The 10,279-nt window shown below is 33.4% G+C and overlaps 1 protein-coding gene across 9 annotated transcripts in view; it reads right to left on the reverse strand.

The window, feature by feature from the left end:
* Window positions 1-8,237, reverse strand: part of Myb (proto-oncogene like protein Myb) — a 78,993-nt gene extending 70,756 nt beyond the window's left edge. For 6 of the 9 annotated variants that reach the window (XR_012464555.1, XR_012464556.1, XR_012464557.1 and 3 more), the window contains exon 1: window positions 8,073-8,236. Coding sequence is in view for 6 of the 9 variants with exons in the window: in XM_074171217.1 (XP_074027318.1) it covers window positions 8,073-8,110 (38 nt within the window). In the remaining 3 variants the exon portion in view is untranslated. Of the gene's footprint in view, window positions 1-7,840; window positions 7,876-8,072 lie in introns of those variants that run through there. The other 3 variants (XM_074171212.1, XM_074171215.1, XM_074171213.1) reach the window with 2 other exon arrangements.
* Between the last annotated feature and the right edge of the window lie 2,042 nt (window positions 8,238-10,279).

Here is a 10,279-nt window from a genome sequence, read left to right on the forward strand (position 1 = left end):
TTTTTATTTCAAATATATCGGACAGTAGTGGAAATACAGGGTGATAATCAAGTATGTACCATACATTTAACAGACAATTCTTTAGGTAATTTTAAGACGAAATGTTCATATAAACATGGGTCCACAAATCCTTCGTTCTCAAGATACAGGGTGTTAAAGAGGGAATCTTCCAAGGAAAAGAAGAAAGTAATCAATTTGAAAAAGAAACTATACATGGATATGTAGATCATGCAAATAAGTAACTTTCAGACACAAACTGAAAGAAAGTCCTCCTGAAACAGCTACTTTCATATAAACATTGAATTACACGAAAGAAAAAAATTCTTTCGAAACAAATACTTCTATATGAACACTGAATTATACAGAAGATATTTTTCTTTACTCAGTTTGTATTTCAAACATTCGTTGTGGAATGAAATTAGATATCATTCACATGAGTTCTACTTTAAATGAATGGTAACAAATTGCACTTACATGGAACACTGTCATCCTCACTGGTATACATCGATGTTTCGCCGTAAGACACTTGCCCTAAGGCTCTTCAGTACCAAATTGGATAACATTATAGAAACTACACACAATTCATTCATTAAAAATCGTACTTCATGAAGGCTAACTTATTTCACTCTAAAAATTGTTTTCGAGAATGTGTTTTCTTATTTATTTTTTGAATATTGGTTTGGGATAAGAATTTTTTATTTTGTGAGGTACAGTGTTATATAATTTAGTTGCCATGAGGGAATATGATCTTTGTGAAACTGACTTTTTAACAGTAGGATAGGTTAGTTGGTCGCGATGTCGTGTGTTATAGTCGTAGTTTCGTGATGATGCTTTATTTTTGCTGAAATGATAATTCTCGTTTGTGCAATAGTAATATGATTCTCATTTCCATAACTTCACACTCTTTATACAGGTGATTTGAAGAGAAACGCAAATTTCTAGACATGATCAACTTCATGAATATCCTTTGTAATACCTCTAAGGGGTTGAGGTGTACACGTGGAGCTGAATGGATGAAAGGGAATTCCTGGGAGATACAAATTCGGTTAAATTAGGAAAAAGTTGCTCATTTAAATGACGATTCAAAATTAAGGAAATTCCAATTAAGTCCGGAGGTATTCAAAAAGAACCAAAATTCGCCATTGTTATTTTAATTCTGTTGAAGATCACTCGGTACTTATTAGTTAGACTTTATAGTGATAACTTCGCTGATGTATCACTATGATCTTTCAATTAGTAAATTTTGAGACGAAATTTGAATAATCCCTAAAATGGTAATTTTTTTTATAATTTAAACCACTCTATCTCTTAAGGTTTTTTATTTCGACGTTTCGTCTACGATAAATCATCACTCATTATGTATCTCTCACTATTTCCAACTTTTTCATGTTGACCCTCTTCATCTTGGAAACATTGATAATTGTGAGTATATTCCTGTTGATAAAATTAAATTTCGATTTTGGTGGTAGATGAAAAAAGCAATTTCAATGAACAGAATCAATTTTGTAGTCTAATCTTCTCTTATCAATTATTATCAACAAATTTTCATCGACAGACATCGGATATTTCTATTTGGGACACTTTCGTGGTTCGCGGTGAATTTAAATCACCCAATTCGATCTCTCCGTAATAATTACGGATCACCTTGCCCTGCCTCACTCTGCCGGCTGGCCGTGGTACCCATATGCTCAAGGAAGTTTGTAGGGCAATCAACCGGAGGGTAACACCCCGAATCGAGACGATGGCGCAAGATGTCGAAGAAGTAAGGCTTCAATGGAATCCTTAAAATATACCGAAGAGGAGGTAAGAAACGCGCGTGCCATTAGAAGACAGCTGCGATCACACAAGGAATGAACAGTCCTTTCGCCTTTTGTCCACGCCAGACGATCGCGATTCACAAAAGAAAAAGCAAAGAAAAACGACTTGAGGAATCCATAATGGCAGGGGGATTCCGGGACGTCCCTTGCAATGTTTGAACAAATAGTATAGAATTGCGAATTTATAAGTTTGTCAATCGAATCGATGAGACAGCTGTTCCGAAAGATTGTTTTCCTCTAAGTTTTTGTGAGCAAAAAATAATACTCTAAACAAGAAAAACGAACTATATTGGGTAGAAGTTACGAGAAATGAAAATGAAATTGTAAAGATGCAAAAATCAACTAACTTCAAACGTCATTTGATGACAGTTCATGCCAGTTGTCCTGTTTGGATAGAACGTCTCACCAGGGGCGTGCCTAAAGTTTTTGAAACAGGTAACAACATTCGTCCATTCTGACTTTGGTCGTCCTCGACTTCTATCCGTTTGTCTCGTAATCCATCAGGTATTTGGATCTTTTGACCTGCTCGGTCGTAGATCTGCTGCTGGTTCATTTTTCACTTCATCTGTGATACATTGACATTAGTGGTATATTAGTGCTGAAAAATTCATACTGTTTGCTTTTTGCAGACGATTTAAGGGTTTTCAAAAACGTGAAAACGTTTAGGGTCTGTATACTCTTACAGAAAGGTTTGAACAATATAGTAAAATGGAGTCATGTTAATAAACTTACATTCAACATGAATAAATGTCGTGTTCTAACTACGAATAGAATAAAACAACCAGTTATTTTTGATTATACAATAGATGATGAAGTTTTAGAGCGTGTAGAGGAATTTAAAGATTTGAGGGAAACTTATAATTCGACTTTTTCCTTTGCCAACCATATTCACAATATTACGAAATCTCGCTATGTTCGTCCAGATGCCAATAAAACAAAAATTGATGTACTGCAAAATTATTAAGTCGTTCATAAAACTGGTATTGATGGATTTTACACAATCACGTCAAATCTAATATTCAATATGAGAGGGAATGTGGGAACAATTTTTCGTTAATTTATTTTACAAGTTTTCTGATTGATTCGGCCATTACTTAAGGAAGATCCATAGTAATTTCATAAACTACACCTCACTATTTGATATCCAGAAACTTTATTTGAAAAATATATCACAACATGTTTCGCTAACATAGTAGATTTATCAACAGTGATCACTATTGAAGAAATATCTAATATTACGGAAGTAGATTGGCAGAAAAGGATTAAAAAAGTAATTTGAGTTGAAAAAGAATATATGGTATTATTCAGAAGTTTTTTCAATTATCTCCCTGTTAATGTCATTAGAATCCCTACTTTCCGAAATATATATTGCAGTTGAAGAAGATGACAGTACTACCAATTGTCGAAAGCGCTCGCGGAAAATTAATAGAAGATATAAAGCTTCAAATCCTATTTGTAAAATTTAATATTGAAATACTGAAAATAAAGGAAAATTAGTTGCATCACTATATAGTTATTGTGATTCATATATAATAATAATTTATTCTCCTCTTGTTTTACATTTTTGCACATACATATGACACATACTATAATTTGAACATCCAACTCAAGGAAATGGCAGCATTCGTGATGATTCCCACTTAGTTACCAAAACGTACGTCAAGAGACAGTGGTTCTGATGTGAAAAAAGTTTTCAACTGAATCATTTTTCCTTTATTTAGAGTAACTACTCTCCACCAACCCCCTTCTGAGGCCAGACAAACAATGAAGAACGAAGGCTTTCACTGTCGGCGTCACGATTAAAGGGAACAAAATCCGGGCTGAAGTACCACGTTTCGTCTGCTACTTTGGCAGACATCATCAGTGAGTAATTTCAAAGATGCGAGAAACTGCTTGCTTCTATGAGCTTGTCGCACAAGCATATGCTCTTCCTCCTGTTGAACCGCCAGCAAGTTTTGTATCCCATCAACAAGGCACACTGAAGTCTCTTCATTCTAAGATAAACAGCTCCAATTTAACCTCAGAGAGATAGGTAAATAGTATCTATCTATTCTCTTATGTTAGTGATCATTTTTTATATCATTTGAAGAGTCATGCGGGAAAAGGCAGGTGTCCCCGTGAATCCCCTCTGGCAGATGCGGCCTTAGGGTTTGATCGATAATAAACTGCCGCTGTGCTCGGCGTTGTCCCTTTCACGTACATTATAAGGCCTCGATAAATCTAATTATGATGGAATTGGTGAAATTTCCGAAGCTTGTATCGAATCTAAGCAAAATTAAAACAGAAGAAAAAACGAGGTCAGTTTGTCAACAGCAGCTGAAGACAAATAGAAATACGACTATCAGAAGATAAGAATCAGTTGAATCAAATTCAGTTATACCTACGAAATGAATTATTCATTAAAAACCTGGAAATTTATCACAAGATTTTTAATTACGTATTTATAAAAGGGTTTTTTTGATATAACTTCAATGTGATTGAAACTATTAAATTTTTTTATTTATGCCAAAAAATCTCTATTGTTGAGTTTCGCGACAGTTTCAAAAAATTATCAAGAGCTATCCCAAGAGTGTCACGTTTAATCGGTAAAAATATGAGCAAATCCGTAATGTGAGCAATTCACGTTAGATTTGAATCGCTGGAGAATAAATTCATTTGGGAAAGCATTCTTAGGAAGTTCATAATCAGTGAAGTTCGAGGTGTACTGAGTTGGACGTCAAAACGATGAGCAGCCACAGCCCATCGCGTATTTCTGTTCTGAGCTTTATAAAGCATCAAAAGTTGCTGGGGATTTTGTATAAACAATGTTTAGCCTTCGAATGTTTCTAATATATAAAATATATTATAATATATAAAATACGACAATAGTGTATAATTTTACTAAACAGCACCGGTTTTCACAAAACTTATTTTCTACTTCAAAGTGTTCCGGGGGTTGCTTTTACCCTGGGATGGAGGGTGGAAAATGCTTTATTGAAAATAAGATCGAGAATGGATTCTGACCGATTCTAGGAAACATGTGTTGTTATATAAAGTTTTTCCGACTTATTCAAGAGTAAAATGTTGATTTTTCAATCAATGAACAGACAGTTTTTCAAGGATAATTGATAAAGTAAGTATTCTTGGTAAAATTCAGTAAATTAAGAAAAACTGAAAAATTGTGGGTTTATAGTCTTTGCAGACTCAATTAATAGACAGAAAAATAGGTTGTTGGAGGCTGGTTCTTCTTATTCGTCAAACACCAAAATTGAAACTTCAAACATGATTAACTAAAATACAGTAAACTTTCGAGGAAAACTCATAAACTTGGAATGAAAGGAGCATTTTTGTAATTTTGCCCAAATTACATTTTCTTCAAAATAACTTAAAAATTATTGATACGCAAAATATGGCTGTAATGTGTATTCATCGATTCTACAATTATTAGTTTTCGTTGAAGCAAAAGCAATTTTTTTTCAAAATTACAAAAATGTTCTTTTCACTTCTGGCTCATACTTTTTCAAAACTAAGTACTCCAAACCGGTCATACTTCTAGAAAATATTACAAGTACATGAATACGTAAAGTGAATTGTGAAGCAGTAACTATTATTTTCTTGCAGGGATTGATTTTTCCATATTTTGTCACAAACAAATTGAGACCAACATTATTTCCGTTATTACTCGCTTCGTTTTGATGCTAGAAACTTTTATAAAAAAAATAAAAATGTTTTTTTCAAACAATCAAAGAAAGGTTCTATGAGTTTAGGGTTTAGTTTGGGTCAAAATGTCTTAATGATGTTGAAAATGGAAATATAAACCTTAGCTAAATTCTCAATAGAACATCCTGTATATGTATTCATGTAGACTATTGCATATGATATTTGGACATTTCATTCCTTGGATATATGTCAAACGAAATACAGCGAGGCGAAAATTTTCAAGTGAATTTTGGGTTTTGAAAACGGAAAAAGATTGTTTTCCGAAAACGTCGACCACTAAAAAAGCTAAGTATAGAAATTAGATTTTTTTCAATTGATATTTTTCAATTTGTAAGGAAAATTTATAAATATGACAGGTTACTGACTAATTGGACAATTCAGTGGTTTATATTACGCAGTAACTGTTGAGTTGTTCACAAAAAAATGTCTTTCGAAAATTTTCCTTTGATAATGAATAAAATTGACTTCAATAGGTGACTGTACTTATGAAAAAATGCTCGGCCGTAAGTCAATCCCTCTGGATTAAACTGATTCACAAGGAACTAATATGAGACATAGATGATTATTAATTTTATTTCGCGACTTGAGAACTGGGCCTTCAAGACCATTCTATAGAACGGCTAGGCCATCTAGTGAACTCGCATCGCGAGTAAACCTAGAAAGCAGGCAAGAGAAGAGGACGGAGTCCTACAAGTGGTGCACATTCGATGGTGTAGCTCCATCTCTAGGTGCAGCTTAGTAATAAAATAAAAGTTTAATATCGATTGACCCTATGCCTATGATGTTAAATTAGCACTGATCAAAATGGATTGTGTTGAAAAATTAAATATTTGGACCCTGCTTCGAAACTGGGTTTGAAACTGTTCCAAAATCAATAAAAATGACTTTCAGTAATAACCATAATAATTTATAAGCGTACAAACTAACATCCCTCCAATTTTCTTTCAACAGGATTTCATATACTTATAAACTGACACCCCTCCAATTTTCTTTCAAGGGGATTTGATATACTTATAAAAAATAATATATTAATATTCAAAAGTCAATTTGATTTAATTTCATGAAGAAAGTTGAGGTACTATTACATAACAATTATGAATATCTGTAAATTAGGTGTCACTCTAAATTATGTACCAAAAACAATTTTAGATATCTATTATCAGTTTTATCACTAATTAAGAAATCAGTTATTTATGTTCAACTCACTGTCTAGATGAGGAGGCATGGAAGCTGTCTTGAAAAAAAAAAGCTTTTTGCTTCAACTTTTCATCTTCATACAAAAGATATGTAGATAATGAATAGAAGTTACTTTCAGATACAAACTGGTAGATAAAGCCCTCCCAAGACAACTACTTTCAATTGAACTTTGAATTACAACAAAGAAAAATTATTTTGATACAACTACTTAAGTATATGAAAATCACTTTTTCTTTTTCAGTTTGTACTCCAAACATTAGTTATGGATTTCAATCAGATACCTATAATCCATAGAAACATCACAAAATAAATTATATGAAAGAGTTATGATATAGAATTTCACTTGCATCTCTCCTTTAAATATACCTACTCCTTTCAGTTTAAACAACAAGCTGTATTGTTTTGAAATATTCTTCAAACTAGATCTTTCATTAATTTAAATGAAGCTTATTAGCTTATTAATGAAAATAATTAGCAAAAATATCACTTTTGATAGAATAACTACATTCAGTATTGACAAGAATGATATGCAATATGTTTTTCCCTGTACGAAAATACTTCAAAATGAATTGGAAATTTTAAATAATGAAATGATTGAAATGAAAGGAAGGAACAGTTTTCACAGAACAAGATTATTATCATATATATAAACTAAAATAAGTCAGAGTAAACTTTTCTAGGTGCTGATAAAATTCCAAGTGAAATCATGGGTTGAATTCAGCAGAAACTATGAAAGTTATCGATTTCAGTTTTGAACTTGCATTCTGTACTTTTTGACTCGTTAGTTGTAATTAATAGAATGAAATAATTATCAATGAGTTCAAGAATTATATCACTTCAATAAATACTGTTATCATTTCTTACGAGATTTCCCTCGTTTAGACTATAATGTGATTTATTTTTTGCATATGAACACACTAGTTCCAAGACAATTTACGAAACATCAACCGCAATTAACACACTACAAGTGACTACTAATAATATTATTGGATTTTTCATTTACGCTAAAACTAATGCTTCGAGTTTTTGAAGAAGATATACTTATGCAGCAACAAAAACAACAATATCGATTGATTGTTCCCCTTTTGGATCGTCGAGATATATAAATAAATGAACTAAGTACTCACTGACACATCACACGACACATTATCAACAAAAACAAGACGCCATTGAAGAGACAAGTTAATAAATTATGAACCGTGAGAAGGGCCCATAAGCCTTCCCTCCAACAGCAGCAGTAGTGGTTTTCTGACTCCCTTGTAAGTTTAAACACCTTTCCGGGTATTTCATGGCCACTCTCATTGTGGGCATTTAAATAGTAAAGGTTATTGTACCGTACTAGTGCTACGAGTAACTTACATATGATTCTCATTATTGCTAAGGTAATAGTTTGCCATATCCAAGGAAGACCCCTAAGGGGCCGTACCACTCACTGAAATCACACGCCGTGTTTATCAAATAAGTCTCTTTTTAAGCACCTCCACAAGCCGCGAACACGGTAGACTGACAACCTCGTAGGATAGTTCCTTTTCGCTCTCTAACACTTGGAGCATGCGCTTTTACGCTCAAACAGCCCGCCAGAATGATTAGCAGTGGTGGCGACTAGAGAAAAGTTCAGGAATTTCAATCCTCCAAAAAACTTAACTTCCTAAGGCACAGAAAGATCTTTCTCTTCCTCGTTGATGCTTAGATATAGTGAATATGAGTTTTTGTCAACATCAAGTTAACGCAAACATCTATAACTTATACATGGTGTTAAAATCACAATGTGAAAGAACATAATTTACACAACCGCATACAATAAGCATACTCATATAGCCAAACATAGCTCTTATATTTTTTCCAATGAATAATTGTTTTCTATGAATCCAATGAAATTTTACGTAAATTATTCTAACCGAGAATACAAAACTCAACTGTACTTCTGAATAAATCAGTGAATGTATTTAATGCCTTACAATATGCTTGTATTGAATGATTCATCGGCTCTTCTTGAATATTATTTTGTTTGTATTTTTCACTTCATTTGAAATATTATTGTATAATTTGGATGCTAAGTAGACAAACGTTCTATATGCCTGGTAGTTTTTATCATGAAAGGAAAAGTAGGATCTGTCCCATGTTCCATATTCATGTGATGGGAGCTTGATATCATTTTATAGTATGAAATGTAATTTTCGAACATGATCGTTACTAATTTCATAAACTACCTTACAGTGTTTTCGGAAATCCCAAAACATTCGAAAAATATTTGGGAAAATATATTTCAAATTTTATTTTCAATACGATTAATTTAACTACACATGGAATATTCAGAGTTCAAAGGAGTCAAACATCAGGTTCGTTCCCTGTTTCAAGACAAGAGCATTGTTTTTAAAATGAAACAGTATTACCAAGGTGAACAGTGACAACAGAATTCCACTGTTAGCTTAAGTCATTAAGGTACTAACACTTCAGTCAACAGCAACGCATCAACAAGAGAAGCGAACTACGTGAGTCAACATAAATACAACCTACGAACTAGAAAGCATCAGTCATCGGTGAATCATCATGATGAATAAACCTCTGAAGAAACCAGCCACTCATGCTGGCGAAACGTTAGGATGCAGTTCCAAACTACAAAGGCCTTCAAATCAAAATGAAGATATTGTTATAATACGCTTTTATTGACAAAAAAAGAAATAGGTAATGCATATGAACAGATACATTACCTAAGTTGGTATATAAAGAAATAGATCAAACTACATTATGGTGTACTAGGTATCTTCATTGGAATAGTGAGTACTTGAGCCGGGAGAAATTACAAAAAGTTTCTATCCATCGTTCTTATGGAAGTTGCAGACTCACAATTATACGATTTTATAGGTACGTGCGGCAGATACCCGACGGAAAAACAACAAATAACCCAGCTAAAGTCTCGCAGAAAGCTGAAGAAAAACCATCAGGCGCCTGTGCAACGTCTTTCATCAGAAATATTCGTCGCAAGTAAATGAATTCCAATACATGAGCTGAAATCAAATTCATTTGGTCGGAATGACCACCGGTGACGGCAGAAGATGCTATCATATAATCCAGTGTTTCTTAAATTGTGCGCCGCGGCGCCCTGGGGCGCCGTGGAATCTTAACTGTGGGGCCGTGGGCCACGGGTGTGTCTCAAGGTACAACGTTTTACTACATAGATAACTGAGAGTGAAGGTCATACGTCGGTACCTATTAATGAAAATCCTTTGATAATATGATAATATCGGTAATTGCAAAATGCATTCCGTTCAGACAGCCACCTGCCTACTTTTATTAATTAAATTTTTAGTATAGTCTTTACGTTCGGGGCGCCGCAATAACCTTCAAAAAACATAAGGGAGCCGTAAATTCGAAAAGTTTGAGAAACAGTACTATAATCCTATAGCGAAACACGTGTCGTCTAAATTTTCAAGTGAAAATCTCACATTGAAGTGTGTTTTTTTAATACGTTATGAGGAATGTTCATCAAGTATCGATCACTTCTATCATTCTAATAAAAATTGATGAAAATAAATAATTAAAAAAGATGCAAAAAAATAAGAATA

This window comes from Leptinotarsa decemlineata, unplaced genomic scaffold (genome assembly GCF_025532065.1).
Source record: "Leptinotarsa decemlineata unplaced genomic scaffold, Ldec_3_MD MMD2_tig00000010_RagTag_RagTag, whole genome shotgun sequence".
Taxonomy (NCBI): domain Eukaryota; kingdom Metazoa; phylum Arthropoda; class Insecta; order Coleoptera; family Chrysomelidae; genus Leptinotarsa; species Leptinotarsa decemlineata.